We start from the raw sequence: 22435 nt of genomic DNA, 5'->3' as shown, positions 1-22435 counted from the left end.
ACTCGAGGTTAGTGGGTGCGGATGAAGTTGGCGCTCTCCCTTTGCCTTTCTTCCTCCACTTGCCACTAATTTTCTCAGTGACCCACTCACACCCTTGTGCTTATGTACACTCAGCTTTTTTTTCTCTCACACAGAGAGTCATAGTGTCAAACAGCACAGAAACAGGCTCTTCACCGCAACTCGTCAATACTGACCACGATGCTCCATCTCAACTAGTCCCATTTACCAACATTTTCCCCATATCCCTCTAAATCCTTCCTCTCCATGCAGCTGTCCAAGTGCCTTTTAAACGTTGTAATTGTACCTGCCTCAACTACTTTCTGTGGCAGTTTATTACATGCACTCACGAACCTCTGAGTGTAAACATTGCCCCTCAGGTTCCTATTAGATCTTTACCCTCTCATCTTAAACTATGTCCTTTAGTTCTTGATTCCCCGACCTTGGATAAAAAACTGCATTCACCCTATCAATTCATTCTCTTGTTCAAAATCACAGACCTATAGCACACATTATTTACCAAGCTTCCACTTTTTGAAGAAGTAGATTGTGGCATCTCAACATGTTCACCTTAAATTGGTTGTTAATTCATGAATAAAAACAAAAAACTGTTGAAAATGCACAGCAAGTCAGGCAGCATCAGCAGAGAATTACCATTGTGAGCATAATCTTTCAATAAAACTTGGACATCATGGAAATAAAGTATGTGTTAGAGTGGAAATAAGCAAGGTAACGGAGAACAAAAGGGAAGATCTGTGATGGAGTGGAGGGCAAGAGAGAATGAATGACATAAGTGGTGGTCACTTATGGATTGTGAATATCAAAAGGGATGCCGATGGAGATCTAGTTATCAGGAGACAAACCTATCTATCTATATCTTTTATCTATCTATCTATCTATCTATACTTAACTAAAACTCTGATCTTGTGCTCTTCTGGTTTGTGTGGTTTTTCTATTTGCGCAGAAACGGTACACGATAGCGCTACGATTTTTCGCCACTGGACTCACCTTTCTCCTATGCTGCAAGTGCAACAAGTTTTGTTCAGATCGATGGTATATTTTAAAAGTTATTAAGGTTTAAAAATCTTAAAAACCACGCATGCGCAGATTGGTCTCTTTTCCAGTCAGTCAGCGCCACGCAGATTGGTCTCCTCGCCTGTCAGTCAACGTCACAGCCGGAACAGCGACGCCCCTTCCTGCACTGCGGCCTCACCCGCCTCGCTCACAAACTCCTCTCTCTGCTCCTCACAGTAAATTGTCTACCGTCTCCCCCACCATCGGTGGCGGCCGCTGTGGGGTGGGGGGGGTTCAGTGGAGGACCTGGTCCCGTCTCTCTCTCACTCACTCACCACTGTTTCCCACCCACCCTCTGCGGCAATGACGGTCCCGTCTACCCATCTCCCTGGGTGAATGGCTGCGACCGTCCGTCTCCTCCGCCGCCGCCGCTGCTGCGGTAACTCACCCTCACGGCCCTCTCGGAGGAGATCTTCTCCACCAGCTCATCGAAACTCGTGGTGCCCACCGTGACGACCCCCCCTCCCCCCGCCCCACACACAAATACAACACATAGAGCAAAGATAAAAATACCAGAGTTCAGAAAATATTTTACAGCATTGTAGCATTAAAGTTACAGAGAAAAAGTCCAATGGCCACAATGACGTAGATTGGAAGATCTACATTGTAGATAAGATGGCAGAGGAGGAAGAAAGATATGGGGAAAGAATCATGGCAATAGATGAATTGAGAGGTTTGTGTAGACGCCCCAGTCCCACAATGCGAATTTACCCAAGAGCTCTCCCGAGTTTAAAAAAAAAATCAAACCCGTGGTAAGTACGTAGAATGTATGTAGTGGGTATGTCGGAGCTCGTGGATGTCACATAACGGCTCGTAATGCTAACGGCAGGTAGTCGGGAAACGCAGTAACTTGTGACGTTTTTTCAACACTGTGAAAAATGTCCAAGAGTAAAAAAATACTCGTGGTGAAGTACCACGAGTTTGAAGGAAAGCTCTTGTGTAAACTCGCATCGTGGAACAGTGGCTTAAAAAGGAGGTTACGATTAGCTCTTGGGGAGATAGTGAGGTGAGCAGTTAAATTACGAGAGGGCAACGGTTGAGCTTGCAATGCAGTGTGTCTTGAGATTCAGATACAGTTGTTATGTCTGTCACAAGATGCATGTTATTACAAGAAGATTTACCGTGGTGAGCAACCTCCCTTCTACCCCCCAACCCTATTTCATCATCTACAAGGCACACGTCAGGAGCAAAATGCAATGCTGTCCACCTACCTGGATAAGTTCAGTGCCAATGACTCTGAAGTATGGAACAATCGGGGCAAAATTAACCTGCATGATTTGCACTCTGTAAACCACACTATAAGTATATACCACCTAAATTATGCACTGTACCTACTTGGAGACACAAGAGACTTATCACCAAAAAACAATATATTGGAGGAAATCAGTGGGTCATGCAGCATCTGTGGAGGGAAATGGAAAGATGACATTTTAGGTCAGGACCTGGTTTCAGATTCTGGTCAGATGCGCAGATGCTGCCTGACCTGCTGAGTTCCTTTAGCTATTGTTTTTGTTTTTTGTTCACTTAGTTACTTGCTTTGGCTGTTCTGACAGTATCTTCCAATTGCAATATCTACCATCAAGAAGAGCAAGAGTAGCATATGCACGGATCCACCACCACCAGCAGGGTCCCCTCCCAGTTGCACATTCTGAATTTGAAATATGTTGCCAGCTATTCATTGTTGCTGGATCTAAATCTATCAATGGCATTGTGGGAGTTTAATCCCACAAAGACGGTTCAGATGGTTCAAATAAATGACTTAATATCTTCTCAAATTCAAATAAAAATGGGCAATAAATGCTGACTTTTCTCATTGCTGTCTATGGTTGACCCTGAAAATGAATTAAAATAATAATTTTCAGATTCATATTCAACTGCCTGGGATACCTTTAACTCACACCAAAACACGTCTTGCGTGTGCTGTGAAGACCTGTGTCACTCATGAATTGATGCAGACATGTTGGAAAGTTCAACTGTGAGCTCCATGTCATGAAAAGCCATTGCAGAAGACCAAACCCATGAGTGCATTCATCCAAGTGACATATACATTATAATCCATGTCATTTTGATGAAGGTTTGGCAGTGGATAGCACCTACATGGATTTAGGTAAGGCTTTTGATAACATCCCTCATGGTAAGCTGATCCAGAAGATTAAGATGTATGGGATTCACAATGGTTGAATGGATTTAGAAATGGTTTATTCATTGAAGGATGAATAAGGGTGGTGGGGCCGGGAAGCATTGCCAGGGGTGGTGGTGGAGGCAGATATGATAGTGGAATATAAGAGACTTATAGATAGGCATATGGAAGGACATGGAATAGAGAGATATGGATCATGTACCAGCAGATGAGATCAGTTTAACTTGGCATCATGTTCGGCACAAATATCGTGGGCAGATGGCCTGTTTCTGTGGTGCACTGTTCTGCGTCTTTGTCTTTGAAATTCGTCTAAATAAAAATTATTCTTATATTAATTCAGTTGCATTGCGCACATAAACATACATTACATAAACTCTAAATTGCAAACACTGTCAAATAACATTTCTCAGCTATTTTCATTTAAAATTATATGATGGTTCAAAAAAAAAGTGAAACTTTATTCTGAAATCTGGTTTTTATTTAAGGATATTTTTCCAAAAAGTACCCAACGCATTAAGGACATTGCTTGTTCTTTTATTTTAATTTTGTTCTCCGTTTTAGGCCAATTCTCTAAGTAAATTGAAAATAAACATGTTTGCCTGAATTTTCACTGGGGTTCTCCTGATCTTCAATTGAATCCTCAGAGAAATATTATAAATTGTTAGTTTTTTTTGCATTAGTTCTGCAGGGGCTTTGCTTATCTTCCCCCAATGTGATTGTGGTAGATTGGAGGAATTACAGGAGATTAATTCTGTTCGCCTGTAAATCCTGATCTGGGTTTACTGTTTGGCAGTACAAAGTGAGTGTGATTCAACTCTACAAAGAGCACATTATCAAAAGGAGATGCTTCCAGATCAAAAGTGCAGACGGTAAGCTTCTGAAATTGGCAATGAAATTATTCATTAAATCTCAAATTGATACAGTAGATAACTTCAGGTGTATAATTAATTTCTACATAGTGAGTAACAAAGTGAACAGGGTTAACGAGAGGAAAAAATTGAAAAAGCACAGAGGATACAACATATTGTATTTCATAGTCAACGTTTCAGAATTTCAAAAGTTCTGATGAAAGGTCATCAATTTGAAACGATAACTTTGTTTCTCCCTCATCACATGCTCCCTGGCCTGCTGCATATTGACAGCATTTTATGTTTGTGTTTGTATTGGAAAACATTTAATAAGTTTTGATACAAAAAGGTATTATGACAGCAGTCCCAATACTTGTTTCAGAGTTATACCTGCTGATGATTTGTTCAGTTGGACTCTGAAGGATCAAAAATAACCTTTTGAATTGCCATTGCATATCTTTTAGAAACAGTCAGATTCTGGGCTCGGCAATTACCTTATTCTTTTATAACGGAACTAGTTTAAACAGAATACCTCTCTGCATCTGCTGCTTCTGCAGTAATCAGCTTTGCAGCTCGGAAAATGTGTGGCTATTTCCTGTCAGAATCTTGTCAACAAGAGGGCTCATCTCCTGCTACTAACCATGCCAATTTTAAGAGTCAAATCAGGTCATAGGACTGACAACAAAACAATACAATTCTAATTTGCAGCAGCATAACAGGCTTGTAAACACAATACACATGGATAAAATATAATAAACAGATATTCAATAAATTGTAAATTAGAACTTGGGGCGGCACAGTGGTGCAGCGATAGAGTTACAACAATGGGTGCTGTCTGTATGGATTTCTTACATTTTCCCTGGGTTTTCTCCAGGTACTCCGGTTTCCTCCCATAATCCAAAGACATGCGGGTTTGTAGGTTAATTGGCTTCTGTAAAATATGAATTGTTCCTGGTGCTTAGGATAGTGCTAGTGTACGGGGTGATCGCTGGTCGGCGTAGACTGATTGGGCCGAAGGGCCTTTTTCCACTCGTTCCACTCGTTGAAAGAGACAGGTTTACTCAACACAGGGTGAAAACCCCCTCGAGGTTGGGGTTAATCATAAACCTTGAGGTTGTGTAAGGATTCATGAGGTTTGTGAGATTTTATTAGAATAATTTTGCTTGGATGAAAAAAATCTTAAACTGATAAAAGTTTTATTTTCAGCATGCTACCTACCCAGCAGTCATAGAGTCATACAGCACGTAATCAGGCCTTTTGACCCATCTCATCCATGCTGAGTTGTTGCTGAGTCTAAGTCCTAGAATGCAAGGAAACCCCACTGCCTTCTGAAGGGCAGTTAGGGATAAGTTTTTACATGTCAGCCTTGACAACTAGTCCCAGATCCTGAAAATGAATAAATATAAAAAGTCAGCATTTGTAACCTGGTGATAGACAAGTGACAGATAAGTGGTGTATTGAACAGATGGATGGTGTGAGGTTTTTGACACTGTAAACATGGTAAAATGGGAAGTCCACTCTCACCATGTGGTCTTTTGAAATGTTCAATCACCTTCACAATATCTTTCACCACATTCCTCTTCCCCCTGTAAGAGCTGCTGGCTGGTTTTGATCAGAGCATGTTAGCAACTCACGAAGCTGGGCCGCACTCAAAAGAGAAAGTCACTTAATACTACCTGGATGTTGAAATAATAAGTAGGCAGCGTGGCTTCAGTGAGCCGCCTACCTCTCACTGAATGGGTGTGGGTGATTCCTATGTGTCGTTTCACGAGCTATCATATTTAACCTCCTTATGTCCTCCATTTGCTGACTTTAAATGTAATGCACTTTTGTTCTGTTACAGCCGCTGTTGAATACTCCCTGCAATACATGCTCGCTGATTTCTGTAACATCCAAGACTTCTCTTTACAATTCAGCTATCCAAGCATAACAATAGCTGAATTGCTGATGGATCAGTTTCATGTCAGGTCCATCAACATAACAGTGTAGTCCATGTGGTTTCAGGTCATGGCTTAAATCTGACTAGATGCAAGCAATCCCTGCAGAGCTACCTGGCTGAATATTCATGCAAAAGAAACTTTAGTTCAGCCATTAAATCTTAATAGTGCAGATTTATTACCCTGTGTCAAATCTTTTTGCCATTTATACTCTGATGTCTAATAAGTATATATACTCTCAATCTCTTTTTTGTTGTCCCTGTCTTTAATTTCTCAGCTGACTAACTATGGTGGCCTTTACATTTTCTGTAGGCAATAGCCATCCAGTTTGTATTTGAGCTGGAGCTCACATAAGGACATATTATGTACTTTTTTAATCACAGATCAATCATGCTACATCTACGATGCTTCAATTCACTAACCTTGCTATCTGGTGCAAGTGCAAAGTTAATTGACAATTACAAATTGCATGGTAGCTAATCACTATTTCTGCCAAGCTTACGAAAGATAAACATGAGATTGGAAAAGTTGTATTACATGGGGGATTGTGAAAGAAATAAATTATTCTGTGTAAATTTGCAGTCATATTCACTGCACAAAAAGAAATATGTTCACAAAATGGCATTAGCATTTATCAGATTGATGTCTTGCAACTGTTAACTAAATGCAGGCTCATGATAATGTTATGAACAATGATGTCAGTTATAAAAAACATGAAAATATTTGAACAACATTAACATCGTTCAACTAATTTATTTTTAATAAAGCATTAATAGTGTACTTTTCCAAAACAAATAAGCAATGCAAATGTATCTAACCTCTATGATAGGTTATTTCTGTTGTTTGCCGTAGGAGCACGACACCTGACAATTACATTTTAGAAAGATTCCTTTACTCCACCACACTTTATTCCATACATAGCCCAGGTTTATTCATCGGGATCCATTTCTTGAACATTTTTTGCATGAATAAATTTACATAATCAAGCTTGATCTTGACAGATGCTATCAAAAATAATGTTACCTAAGGGCCATTATTGTTTTACATCAACGACATTCTAATAACGGATGCAATTAGTTGTCCCACAAGGAATTGGGCTTAAGAATGTGAGTGATATAATAGTGGAAAAGTAATTTCACAATATTGTTTTATTTATTTTCTACATTTGATGTCCGCATTTCCCCCCACTTTATCTCTACATTATGATGGATGAGTGTAAGCTGAGACTTTCCATCAATTTTCTATTCCTCTGTGCATCTCCAAACAATATGTAAAGTTCAGGAATTTGCATCAGTGAATGTATGTTAGATTAATATGTTTTTGTTGTTGAAAGGTTTCTTTTGTGTCGCAGATGCATAACAAACTTACAAACATATTTGTCAAAAAAAGTCTTCAAAGTTTATCTTTCACATGAGTGGAGGTAAAAAATATCAACTTTCCTCTTCCTGTCTCTGAAATTTTTTTTTAATTGACGCAGTGATACAATGTTCTTCTTGCTGTTGGAACATTGTATCTGAGATATCTAATGTGTAAATTATATCCCAGTTTTGTAAGTAAGAAATGTAGCCTCCATTATAATCTATATAACTAAAAGTCTCATCTTGACCACTTCCTGCCTGCGCTGTATATTGATTTTAGAATAAATGCTACCATATATCGCTATTTTAGCCATCTTACTCACAGTATTCCTCCGCTGAGGCAGCCCTTATTTTTCCGATCGACGAAAAATAAAAAAGTCCTGACTGTTTAAAAATCTTGAGATCAGCTGATTGGCCCTTTCGCCTGTTATTCACCACTATGAAGGTAACGCCCCTTCCGGGGAGGGGGACTATAAAACCCCGGATGCCTGGACATGTCAGTCACTCTGGAAGATCGTGAGTGAGAGTCCACAACTGTGATTCTAAGCTGTGAATCAACTGAGCTGTAAGTCTGCAATGTACTTGCAATAAATGATTTGTTAGCCCTTAATGACAATGCAATGAGTTGTTTGGCAATTTGGTGGCCTGCACTCTGCTTGAAATGCTATGAAATTGAGTTTGGTGGCCTGCACTCTGCCCGAAATGCTGTGAAATTGAGTTTGGTGGCCTGCATTCTGCCCGAAATGCTGTGAAATTGAGTTTGGTGGCCTGCATTCTGCCTGAAATGCTATTTCAAGGAATAGCCGCGAGTAAACTGCCAGCACCAGCCCTGAGTGACTGAGCTGCCAGCCCACCAGCCCTGAGTGACTGAGCTGCCAGCCCACCAGCCCTGAGTTACTGAGCTGCCAGCCCACCAGCCCTGAGTGACTGAGCTGCCAGCACACCAGGCCTGAGTGACTGAGCTGCCAGCCCGCCAGGCCTGAATGACTGAGCTGCCAGCTCAAGAATCCATTCGGCCCACAATGTCCATACTAGCCCTCTGGAAACCAGTCCCTTTGGCCCACAACACCCATACTAGCGCTCAAGAAAGCCCCCCCTCCACTGGCCACCAATATTGGAATTGGCGGAGAGGTGGAATTTTGTGTTGGGGGACCAGCCCTCCCGTGTGAACATGGGACCCAATGGGTCCCACTCAGTCTAGTTCAGATTTTAAAATATTGTATCAATGATGTGCTATTTTCTTTTTTAAACATTTGTTTGCATAATTTATTTGTGTGTGAGCATTTAAATGTTCCAGTCCAATAGGGGACATGACTTGAGAATTAAGGGACTGAAGTTTAGGGGTAACGTGAGGGGGAACTTCTTTACTCAGGGAGTGGTGGCTGTGTGAAATGAGCTTCCAGTGAAGGTGGTGGAGGCAGGTTCGTTTTTATCATTTAAAAATAAATTGGATAGTTATATGGACGGGAAAGGAATGGAGGGTTATGGTCTGAGCGCAGGTATATGGGACTAGGGGAGAATACGTGTTCGGCACGGACTAGAAGGGTCGAGATGGCCTGTTTCCATGCTGTAATTGTTATATGGTTATAATAGCAATAGTTAAAAGACCCATTATGTCTCTGAAGCTTTCATTAGTTCACCTGTCACGTTATAATAGGAGATATTTTGATATCTGTATGAGGGCATGGTATGGTGGCATCATTCCATAAGGCTGGCAATTTTTCAAATAACTTCATGACTGTAGTTAATTGGACAATTGAACAGGTATGGTAAGTTACCTACAAACCCATAAGTGAAACCATAATCTGTTGTTCTACCTGAGGCTACTTAATTCCTAATTAAAATAAGTGTACACCATTTCATGCAGCATTCACATTCTCATTCCTTGACTTGAACTGGGCCCGGTGATAAAAGGTGCTGCAGTTAATTCATGCTGTCTATTTTCAAGTATGAAGAAGGTTCTCAAGAGTAATACAGGGATCTCTGTGAATTATTACTTTCCTGATAAAGTGATAGTGTTTTGATAAGACGTTGAAAGCTGCTGATAGTTTTTTTTTCTCCCGTTTATGGAAAGGGGCCGGTGCAGCACCAAGGTGATGCCACAGTGCACCTGCAACATTGTTCAGCCATGCCTCTGACTTTGACCCTCAGAGAAAAATGCATTCTGGGTTTGACATTTAAAAAATGGCCCTGAGGCATATCCTTGCTCACATGTGAGATGAAATAAGATTATCCTGAGTAAATGCTTACACAAGCATTTTACTCAAGGGTTCATATCAAAGAGATTCCTTTACTAGCTTACGTCTGCCTTTGTAACTGGATCTCAACTTGATCTTATTTAATGCACTGATGTACATTTTCAGTCATTATGTTGGCTATATTGTACATCAAGAGCACTCCTGAGAATTCCTAGGAATTGATCATTCTTATTTCTTATGTAGGTCTACTCATTATTCACTCTAAGGAGGTTGATATTGTGCACTGAACCATGAATTATAAAAAAAATATTCCTTTGTATGTTGGGTTACATTAAATTGAGATATTCTTTTTTTTACAGTGTATTGCCTCAGTAGGGCTCCTGATGTCAGTTTGTATTTAGCTGCTTGGTTATATTGAAGTTTTTCTACCACTTGTGATGTTTTTGCCAAGAGCACTCTTGAAGCAATGCATACAAAACTGCTCTTTACCCAAATGGCTTCAAAAGTATTCTTAGATAAATTCTGTGTGGAATTTTAATTTCAATTCATTTTGAAAATGTGATTTTTTTTTTAAGCCAATTTGAAGATTACTTAAAATGTATAGGTTCAGTAAAAGTCTATAATATTACAACATACATATTGAACTTCAAATGCAGTATTTAGCTGCTTTTTCTCTTCACAAATTAAGCTGGACCAGTTCTTTGTACAATACCTTCTTCTGGTAGTAGACTCAGTCTGTAGGGTTTTTTTCTTTCTGATCAATCTCTTCACAACAGCAGGGAAAAATATTCTTCCAAAATCTACAAGTGCGTTCAATTGATTTTTTAGAGCCTCTTAGAGCTGGTGCTATATAGCACAAGATCTAAAGTAGGTTGCTCAAGAAACCACAACAATGTTGTTGATGTCACTTCACTGAATGACCATTTATAGTAAATGCATCAGTTTGCACTAAATTAAGTTTTTATTCTCAGCAAATGTATCTCAGTGATTGTGTCTCTCAAATATTCCATATGAAATACTTTTCTGGTTAACATTTCTGTTTCCCTTATCAGTCCAAAACCACAGAACAAGGGCAGAAATGTAACTTAGCCTGCAGAAATAAAGGCATCAAATGCCAGCTTAAAAGAGGCATTTGATGGTTGATTACCATTCTTAAATAAAGCATTACAACGCTTAATGTACTCCCTATATCTCTGTGTTGATTCTTGTATACACAGACCCTCAAACACACAGGTACATGCATTTATACTTAATATCTCATTAATATAGTTATAGAGACATACAACGTGGAAACAGGCCCTTCAGCCCAACCTGCCCACATGGACCAACGTGTCCCATCAACAATAGTCCCACCTGACCCACCATCCTCATCTTTGGACACCCTGTGCATAAGGGAGAGGGTAGGGCTGAAGATGTCCTGGTTGGGTTGCTCCTGGGCCTGGCCAAGCTGGCCATCCGTGAAACACGGCGCCAGACGGAAGAGGGCTCTGCCGGAGACGGCTGCCTGCCCCTTTTCCGGGGTAACGTCCGCCCTGGGTGGTGTTGGAGAGGGACTACGCGCTGTCCGTGGGCACCCAGGGGGATTTCCGGGACCGCTGGGCATCGCGGGGGAGTTGAAACATCCTTGGCAAGGATTGTAATATAATTATTTTGTAGTTTATTTAGTATATTTGTTTGTCTTGTATTATAGTGATGGGTTCTATTTTGTTTTATTGTATTGTAAATATTATTTGTAATAATTGAATAAATATTTTGATTTAAAAAAACAAAAAAACACTCGTCCCACCTATCTGTGTTTGGCTCATTTCCCTCTAAAACTATTCTATCTATGTACCTGTCTTAATGTTTCTCTAAAATTGCGATAGTACCTGCAATATATACATATTAACATTCAGCATGTAACATCATCCCACATGGATCTCATTAGTAAACATTTGACCCAAATATTAGGTTCAAGATTTCCAGATTTACTGAAAATCTCTGAACAATAAATAATTTTCATTTGGTCATGAAACAAAAGAGCGAAAGCCCCTTATTCAATGGGAATCAGCCAGCCTGGGATGGGAGCCTCTCTTGTCAAAAGTATACCTCATTTTATTTAGCCTCATTTGGTCACAATTGGGAAAGTTGACCAGAAAGAGTTAAAATAGGTAAATAATGGGATATGTTGCTATGTCGGCATGAGATTGGGGTTTAATATTGCTCTGATATTAGGTATAAAAAGATGAAGATGAAATATTACACAATCATATTAAAATTCTATATCCTAAAAAAATTACTGTTTGTGGATCTTTGTGTGTATATGTTCATGCAAAACTTATTTTAAAACTCTCTGCTCAACTGGGACCACAGATATGACAGCAGAATGGTAGCACCTTCACCACAAGGCCAGCGGCTTTAAGAAGGTAGTTCACAGGTAGTTCACGAGTTGACTGTGCCTGAACCCCTCTGTCAGTGGATCACCAACTTCCTGACAGACAGGAAGCAGCATGTGAGGCTGGGAAAGCACATCTCGGACCCGCAAACGCTCAGCATGGGAGCACCGCAAGGCTGCGTACTCTCCCATCTCCATTACTCTCTCTACACCAACGACTGCACCTCCACAGACACCTCTGTCAAGCTTCTCAAGTTTGTCGCCGACACAACCCTGATTGGACTGATCCAGGATGGGGAGGAATCTGCCTACAGACAGGAAGTGTCACAGCTGGCGTCCTGGTGCTGTAGCAACAACCTAGAGCTCAATGCTTTAAGACGGTGGAATTGATTGTAGACTTTAGGAGAGCACCCCCTCCCCTCACCCCACTCACCATCAACAACACCACGGTCACATCTGTGGAGTATTTTAAGTTCCTGGGAACCATCATCTCCAAGGACCTTAAGTGGGGGGCTATCATCGACTCCACAGTCAAAAAGGCCCAACAGAGGATGTACTTCCTGCGGCAGCTGAGGAAGCACAATCTGCCACAGGCAATGATGGTCCAATTCTACACGGCCATCGTAGAGTCTGTTCTCACCTTCTCCATCATGGTCTGGTTTGGCTCAGCCACCAAGCACGACACCTGGAGGCTGCAGCGAATCATCCAATCAGCAGAGAAGATTATTGGCTGCAACCTTCCCTCCATTGATGAACTATACACTGCATGGGCCAGGAAGCGAGTGGGTAAGATCATCCCTGACCCCTCTCACCCTGGCCACAAACTCTTTGTATCACTTCCCTCTGGAAGATGACTCCGGATTGTCAAAGCTGCCACAGACATAAAAACAGTTTTTATCCTCAAGTAGTTGCTCTACTCAACAGCCAAAAATCTGTAGCCTCCCTTTGATATGGTATTTTGTTGGTTCACATGCTTGATCAATGGTGTTTTATCATTAATGTCTTATTATTAATAATGTTTAGTGTCTTCTGAGTCATTCGTAACTGTCACTGTATGTCATGTTGTTACTTGTGGGCGGAGCACCAAGGCAAATTCCTTGTATGTGAATACTTGGCCAATAAACTTACTTACTTACTTACTTCACCACCTCCAGCTAGGGATGGACAATAAATGCTGGCTTATCAAACAAGAATAAGATTAAGTTCATGTAGACACTCCAAGCTTGCATTGAACATATACATTATTAAAAGCATGTTAAACATGAATGTAGCACGTCTGAGACAACGTAATGAGTTAACCAACTATTATGCCCTTGTGTACACAGACCTTTAGTCCCTGGGTTATTTATGTAGAATCTTCCTTTTTGCCTCAATAACTGTCGCACTTGGCTACAACGAAAATTCAATCTCTATTTGAATCCACTTAACATTTAAACCCTAAGCATAAAAAGTAACTAATTTATATTTATTGTGTATTTATTATGCATGAAAATATCATTAGTAAACCCAAAAGGGGGCATCGCTTTTCAGATGAAAGTTTAAGCTGCGGCCCATGCAAGCCAATATCCCCCTGCTCATATTCAAAGCATGGAAGAGAATACTTCCAATAATATCTTTCAAATAGTATCAACAAAAGGATATATTTTTATTCTTTGTTCGCTAATTGTGAAATTATGCTCTACATTAGTCACATAAACAAAGATAATCTTTCAAAAAGTATCCCATTGTTTGCAAAACATTTGTCATATTGACCAAACAATAAGGCATTCTTTCAATGCTTGCAGAACTTAATATTGATTTCTCTAACTTTAGATACCTTGTTCTTTCTTTCTGCTTATAGCCAGACTGGCCATTTTTGTCTGCCATTCCTCATTTTCTTCTTTCTTTCATTTGTATATTCAGGCCTGTTGGGTATGTTCCAGACTGTACAAGATTACATAGGTTTTACAGTGACAGTGAAGTAATATAACTGCTTCAAAACATCTACATGATATCACCATACCACAGAAGTTCCCTTGTTCCACCATTGCCCTCACTCTCATTATCTGCCACCTTGAATAACCTTTTTCTCTTTTTCGATTTTGGTGTAAGATCTTCAACCTGAAATGTAAACTGTTTCCCTTTCCACATATACTGCCTGAACTGCTGAGGTTTTCCAGTATTTTCTGTTTTTGTTTCTGTAAATGTTTTTTTTCCCTCACCTTTTCAGATAACTAATTGAGACTCATGATTACAAATGCTAAAATCTCCATTCATGTCACTATGGAATGTGGTTGCAGTCAACAAATGCAAAATAACATTGAAAAATACTTTCATCAGAATATAAGCCCTCAAATGCAGCAAAGAGGAAGGACATGGAAAAACATCACGGTGAATGTATCATCTGTGAAGAATTTATAATGGATGGTGGGAATTGTAAAATAAATATGAAAAGATGGGGTTATGTTTCTCCAGGATCTATGAGCATATTTTTATCTGTATCTATAACCACATTGGGTTGGATCATGTGCAATCTGACCACCATTCCAGGTACTGCCTTACATTGATTCCACAGCTGCATGAACTGCAGTGGCATGTTGGGATTGATTGTGGTGGAGGCCTCCACTTGCAGAACACTCTCACAAGCTAGAGAATGGCAACCGACATGCAAGTGATGGATCTTGAGATTCTGTCCTCTGCCCTTCATGGCACTCTTTAACAACTGAGCGTGCCAATAACACACTTAACTGCTTGAAAATGTTTCTGCAAACTAATTAAAATATAAATGGAATGAAAATTAATGAAAATATTTGACTGTGAGTTTGACAGGAGGTCAGATGTGCCAACATTTCAATTTTCATGTTGTGGTGGTCAGACGTAGAAGATGATGACCTGGTAAAACAAAAAGCATAAGGTGGATGAGGGGTAATTCCCAAGGAAGATCACTCCTGTCCATTATGTTGGGTTTACAATCTCATGTAATTGTAACATTAGGATTAAATGTCAGTGATTTTGCTATTACACAGCTCAGCCATGCAGATGAAGAAAATTACACATCCACTGTGAACTATACCTCTGCAGCAACTTGCCCAGTCAAATCACAGACATTCGACAGACAATACCAGTAGCTATTTCAACATCTTCCAACTAGACAGAAATTACCCTTCCATTACAAGCCATCCTTAACTAGTAGGCAACTTTGGATACCAAATGCCCCCTGCCAAAAACTAGCCAAACTGGAACTAATTGGTTCTCAGAGACCTGCATGGCAGCAAAGAAAGCCAGCAACAGCATGTACTATCCTGTCATAACTGGAATCAGACTGCTAACTGTTATCCACACACCATCATGAAATAGTTATCACAGATTGTCAGCCATTAACCAATCTGAAAATGCCAGTGCACAATTCACATGGCTGCAACTGTTCAGCAGCCAATGTTTCCCTTTCAGTCAGTCAGAGGAGAGCAGCTGATCTCAAAGGCTGCATCTTGTCATGGGAAGATTTGCATGCTCCCCTGAACAATGCTTGTTCTCAGTTAGTGCAGCCAGACTTAAACTAAATTAAAAGTCGGAGTTAGTCTGCCTTTCAATATAGAAAACAAAATATGTTTGTAACAGAACTATGACAGAGGGAAAGATTGTGATTTCAAAGCAGTTGATTTTTTGATTCATCTTTGGTTAGACTGTAAAACCCAGATATGAACTGCACTAAATGCTTTCTTTTCAGAAGCACTGACTGGTTCAATGTCAAAGATAGAATCACACAGTACGGAAACATGCTCTTCAGCCCAACTTGCCCATGCCGACCAAAATGCCTCATTTACACTAGTCCCATCTGCTTGCGTTTAGCCCATATCCCTCTAAACCTTTCCCATCCACGTACCTGTTGAAATGTATTTTAAATTATTTTATAGTACCTGTCTCAACGACTTCCTCTGGCAGCTCGTTCCTTATACTCACCATCCTCTGTGTGAAAAGGTTGCCCTTCTGGTTCCTATTACATCTTTCCCCTTTAACTTATGTCTTCTGATTCTTGATTCCCCTACTCTGAGTACAAGACTCTGTGCCTTCACCCTATATATTCCTCTCATGATCTTATACACTTCTACAAGATCACTCCTCATACTCCTGCGCTCCAAGGAATAACGTCCTAGCCAGACCAGCCTCTCCCTATAGCTCAGGCTCTTTAGTCCTGGCAACATCCTTGGAAATCACCTCTAGTTTATTTATTGTCACATGAACAGGGATACAGTCTTCTTCTTCTTATCGAGTCCACACACAAGATTAGAAGTAGTTCAGGCAGAGCTGAACACACTTCTCAGCATCTGCATACAATGGTGTTTGTCTTGTCATTTCTTGTGCTTCTTGTGCATGGTGGTGAAAAGATTGGTGGAAACAGCGCCGCGACGTGAACGCTCTTTCCTAGACCCCAGAGATACAGTGAAATACTGGTACCTGCCCATGAACCTTCTTGTTGACTGCTTGTTATCAAGACTTTCCTAAGTAAGGATGTATTTATTTCCATTTTTTCCACAGGAATATCAGAGAAATGTTAAACATTAGTAAACAATTCCTGAATGTAAAGATTTATATCATTTCCTTTTTCATATGTGGACTGAATGTTGGCATGTTGACACTTTCTTTCTCAGGCTGACTTAAAGTGAATCTTTAACAGCCAGATTTAGGGATTCTTTCAAATCAAGTGAGTTATATGAATCAACTTGTCTTATGTCCATGTTCTAGAGCATGGATGAAGTGGTGGACTGGGAGCATTTACCCCTGTCATTTTGTTCCAGGTCATTCACGTCACTGGTCGGTTAAGATTGCGCGTTTCTCATTCCCATGGACGTGTGCTCCCCACTCATATCATTGGTCTCGTAGTTGTGGCTCATGCTTTGCCTCCTCCAACTATAAATGAAGTTAGGATTGACTGTCAGATGTTTGTCACCAAAGTAAATATGGACCTCAGTATCAATTACTGTGAAAACCGGTAAGTAGCTTTTCATTGTATTTTATATTCCTGTTCTTTTTTTTTAAATGAGGATATGCAGATTTCGCTCAGTCACTTATTTTCATTTATAAGAGATCAGAACATGGAACAGTACAGCATAAAAATAGGCCCTTCAGCCCATAATGTTCATACTCAACATGATGCCAAATTAAATGAATCTCCTCTGCCTGCGCGTAATCCTTAAAAGTGCTGCTGATTGATCACAGTCAAAATTGTTCAATAGATCTCTGCCATGCACTCCTCCCCAACCTTCAATACACTGCGCCCTGCTCCTCAGCCATCCCCCAGTACATAGATAAATGGAATGCAACAAATCAATTACTTTATGTTCAATTTCTGCTTTTCTCACATTCGCCACCACAATTCTCCATTTTTACAACTGTAAACATTTTGGATCAGTATTAAGTGCGTCATTCAAAATATGATGTAATCAATGTTCATAATAATGCAGATGCTGTATTATCTAAAATAGAAAAACAGGACGGCACAAAGGTGCAGCTTCTGCTGCTTCACAGTGCCAGAGATCCGGATTTGATCCTGACGTCAGGTGCAGTCTGTGCGGAGTTTGCATGTTCTTCCTGTGACCACATGGGTTTCCTCCGGGTGCTCTGGTTTCCTCCCACATCTTAAAGACGTGCGGGTTTTACATTAACTTGTCGCTCATGGGTAGGGAGTGGAGGAAAAAGTGGGATAATATCGAACTAGTGTGAACGAGTGATCAATGGTTGGCGTGATGGGCCAATGGGCTGTTTCCAGGCTGTATTTTTCAATCGATTGGGAAATGCTGGAAATACTCAACACATCTGGACCATCTGTGGAGTGAGAGGAATGGCTAACATCAGTGATCGACAATATAGTTGTAAATCAATCATTCCCTGGATTGTTTTCAGGACATTTCAATTTATTCCTTCAAGGATTCATACATTTAATGTGGATTTATTTATGCTTCAAAACTGCAGGATCAGTGACTACATGGATCTAACTCCAGTAGATGTTGTGGGTAAAAGATGTTATTACTTCATTCACGCTGAGGATGTAGAAGGAATCAGGCACAGTCACTTAGATTGTAAGTATACACCTAACTGTATTGATACACGGCAAAGTATGATGCATAAAATAATTTTCCTGTCAAGAGAATTGCATTCAGAGTAAAGTATCCATCCAAGAATATTTGTGAGAACTATCCTAAAATATCTTGAAATATATGGTCCTGTGGAAACTCTCCACAGCATTTTGGGGGCAGACTTTAGTAACAGCTGTGCCTGAATATGGTGTGATGTCCACCTGAGGTTGATAATCAGATTCTAACATTTGTACATAGGGAAAGGTTAATTGGAGTTTGCTCCCAAGACACAATGCTGTGGTTCCTGAAGCTATTCATCATGTGATAATAACCAAGAGTCTAAACCCTGAATACAAAATGAACTGAATGGAAGAGGTGCAATATTTACCATTCCTCAGCCATCCAGAACAACGAGGACCAAAAATTGGAGGCCACACACTAAGTAATTTATATGTCGATGTTCAATTATTTACAACTGGATCAGACTTTGAACTGAAATGTTTTTATTGCATCCCAATTGTGCTTCAGCAATAATTAAAAATTATATCACTGGTAGTGAAAGGTGAAACCACAGAGTAGCGATGTGATTGCTTAATGTGTTGGTGCATTGGTGTTTGCTGCTACACAGAGTTATACCCGGGGTTTCCCACTGGACAGAAATGCAAAAAGAAAAGAAAAGATGCAAGAGAATGCCTTTTTTCTTTCGACTTAGGAACATCCTCCAAACTGACTTAAAGATTACTACTCCTTCATCATTTCCAGAGATGAAACTCAGATTGTAAGGTGTAAAAAAATTTGAGGAGAATATGCAACTTGTGCTCAATTAAAGAGATGTAGGACATGCTTTGATAATATTTTACAAGATTGAAGAAGGCCTGTAATCTAAAGAAAATAAATCTCACTGGAAAATATTAACATCCTCAGCAAATAAGGTCATGCTATCAGTTTTAGTTCTTTAGAGTTTTGATGACTTCTTTGACTGCTAAATTGTTTTACAGTGTTATTCTTGTGATTGTTCAAGTTTATAGCTCGAAGTAGTGGTATATTTGGGTACAGTCTTATTAATATACTAGGTTTTTATTCATTGTTTCTATTCGCGTCTGTCGCATTGGTGGGAAACCGTTTCACAAGAGATGAAAGCGCAAATTCAGACAAACACAACATACTTCACAACAGCTGCTGCTTACTAACACAGACCGACACTGGCCATGGTCCAATAAAATGAGAGATCAATGTTACAATATGTCATCATTTAGAGACATCTAATGTGTATTGATTCACATGAGTTATTAAAAAGGCTTCTTCAGTGCACAGGTTTCTTTGCTTTCATCCAGGTGTAACACGTTTGTGATTAATCTTGGAGGATGCTGATAGCATCTCTGACTATTTTCCAACAGGTTGTGGTTTGAATCATAGATATTTTAACCAGAGTATTTGAAGGGGTTTTTTTCTTTATGGTCTGTAAATTTTGTCAGTTATCAAATCATGTCTTAGTTTCTACTTTTGTGGTATTGGATACATTGACAATGAGAAAAAACCTTGGACTTCCTCCCACCCCAAAGCTGCCTTTGCAGACTCTTCTGCTCCAGGTCATTTGCCCCATTCATGTGGGTGTTTTGTGGTATTGGATGAGGATTGACAAGAGAAAAAATAACTTGGACTTCCTCCCACCCCAAAGCTGCCTTTGCAGACTCTTCTGCTCCAGGTCATTTGCCCCATTCATGTGGGTGTCCAATACCTGCAAGAAAGATGAGGATTAAGTGTATGAATCCAGAGTTACAGCAGGAATTAGGACAACTATGTCTGATGATGCTTTCTATGATTCAAATATTGTTCATATTGTCCCACCTGAGAGAGATCAACACAGAATTAAAATGGTCAGAGTTGAAGTAGAGGGTGTGCCTGCCCACTATCTAAGGTCCCATTTAAAAAAATCAACAAAGAAAGACTGGAAAATTCCAGCCAACAAGCTCAGTCAAAGAAAGAAAAAGTTGAATCTTACACCAAATTTGATCCTCCATGTTTGGAATTTTGAAAGACGATTTCTCCCAATGGATGCAAGAAGGATAAAATCGGCACATTATATTTGGGCCTTGTCATATGCCCCAGATCACACTAAGAAGTGATTTGGGGGATTATTTTAATGAGCTTCAGTAGGCACCCAACAGGTCTGCTCGCTTATCATATGTCTTGGGTTGCAACTGTCACGGAGGCTCCCACAGCAGTTATCTACCGTCCAAACCAAAGACATTAAAATTGCAGGTCATGGGGAACAGAGAGAGAAATGCCAAGCTCCATTTTAACAAATCACGCCGTTGCCTATGAGCAAGAAAGTCACATGCTCATGTCTTGGTTCTTGGTTTCTTGGTCCTCCAAAATATTCCAAATGGACTCTTGAGACATAGGCCTTACTGTTTACTGGGCATGTATTGGGCATGAGAAACAGAACTTTTAAAAGTGGAGAGGGCAAGACACAACTACAGCCTGCCATGTACTTTTACCATTTTTACAATGGCAGATGTGGCATCTCAACTTTTGAGAACTTTTGAGACATTCCAAATTTGTTCCTAGTTTGCAAAAAATATATATAATCTGGGAGGCGGGTTCAGAGGGAGTGAGGGTTAGAACATAGAACACTGCTGCACAAGAACAGGCCCTTCGGCCCACAATGTCTGTGGTGAACATGATGCCATCTCTTATCTACCTGCACATAATCCATGTCCATTCCCTGCATATCCATATGCCTGTCCAAAAGTCTCTTAAATGCCCCTATCATATCTGTCTCAACAGCAGCGCATTCCAGGCACTCACCACCCTCTGTACAAAGAACTTGCCCCACACATTGCCTATAAACTTTGCTACTCTCATCTTAAAGCTATGCCCAAATACTAATTTGATTTTTTCATCCTGGAAAAAAGTTTCTGACTGTCCACAATGCCTCTCATAATTTTATATCCTTCTATCAGGTATCCTTGCAACCTCCGGCGTTCCAGAGAGAATAATCAGAGAGGTCTATCCAACCCCATTCTGATAAACCTCCTCTTCAACTTTTCCAAAACCTCCACATCCTTCCTGTTATGGGGCGACAATAACTGCATGCAATACTTCAAATTGCAGCCTAACCAAAGTTCTATAAAGCTGCATCATGATTTCCTGACTCGTATACAAAAGGCCCCAACATATGAAAGCAAACATACCATATGCCTTTTTAACCATGAGATAAGAATGTTGTGATCATTTAAAAAATGGGTGGCAGATAGTTAACATGGGCATGGGGAATTTAAGGGCTTATTTCCATGCTGTTGCTCTCTGACTCTATGAATTAGCAGGAGTAGGATCCTCAAATCTTCTGTGCCATTTAATAAGATTGTGGCTAATCTGATTGAAAGCTCATTCCTGTGCACCTATGCCATCTTTCACTCACTTATTAAAAATCTGTCTCCACCTTAGAAATATTCAAAGACTCTGTCTCTATTGTCCTCCATTGTCCTCCACTGTATCCAAAGACTCACAAACCTCAGCGAAAGTACAACCTTTTCAACCTTTCCTCCTAAGACAACTTAGCCATTCCTGGTGTTCTTTGCTTGAAAACTTTAACATTCTTCCTTATATAAGGAGACCATTACCGAACTTAATATTCCAGATGTAGTCTCAATGTCGTGCCTAACTGCAGCATAAATTGTAATTATAATATATTATAACGACATTTAAAAGACATTTGGAGAGGCACATGGATATGAAAGGTTTAGAGTGATATGGGCCAAATGTGGGGAGGTGGGACTAGTGTGGATGGGGCATCATGGTGGCATTAGCAAGTTAGGATGAAGGGCGTGTTTCCAAGCTGTATGACTCTAGTATTTAACATTGCTACTCTCGGAATAAGATTCTGATTGTCTACTCTAACTATGTCTCTTATAATTGTATAAATATAAAATTATGATTTCTTTATATCAGATCTACCAACAGCCTCTAAACCTCCAGAAAAATAAATCCAAGATTGTCCAACATCTCCTTGTAAGCTAATAACCTCTATCCCAAGCAGCATCCTCTATGTTCTTTTCCTTGGTGAATACTAATGCAGTGCAATTTAGATTCTGTGTCAATGAAAAAACTTTTAGTTTAAATACTGTAAATCTGGTTATCAGGATATGACGCCATTGGTTCGCCAATGTGTGCAGAGTTAATGTAATCATGGGATTCAAAGGAATCCATTTTATACTTTGACTGCTCAAAATCATAATCTAAATGTAGCTATGGTGCAATTTTGTTATTGAAAGATTAGCCATTTGGCTACGTAATCAGGACTGCTAAAGATAAGCCTGATTGCACACTCCGAGCAGTTTATTGAGACTGTTGAGTAGATTTAATTTTTTGAAGACATTTATCATTTTACAAGTAGCATTGTCATATGATGGTTAATTATTCGTGGTGCAACGTTCATAGTTTATGCAAATTC

General features: G+C 39.9%; 1 protein-coding gene across 12 annotated transcripts in view; it reads left to right on the top strand.

Annotated features, from left to right (window-relative positions):
* Positions 1–22435, top strand: part of LOC129700259 (neuronal PAS domain-containing protein 3) — a 791362-nt gene that overhangs the window by 748408 nt on the left and 20519 nt on the right. For all 12 annotated transcript variants that reach the window (XM_055640580.1, XM_055640579.1, XM_055640574.1 and 9 more), the window contains 2 exons: positions 16702–16895; positions 17876–17982. In XM_055640580.1, coding sequence (XP_055496555.1) covers positions 16702–16895; positions 17876–17982 — 301 coding nt within the window. The remainder of the gene's footprint in view (positions 1–16701; positions 16896–17875; positions 17983–22435) is intronic.

This window comes from Leucoraja erinacea, chromosome 9, assembly GCF_028641065.1.
Source record: "Leucoraja erinacea ecotype New England chromosome 9, Leri_hhj_1, whole genome shotgun sequence".
Taxonomy (NCBI): domain Eukaryota; kingdom Metazoa; phylum Chordata; class Chondrichthyes; order Rajiformes; family Rajidae; genus Leucoraja; species Leucoraja erinaceus.
The sequence above is the reverse complement of the archived record's forward strand: the minus strand, read 5'-3'. Positions and strand labels throughout refer to the sequence as shown.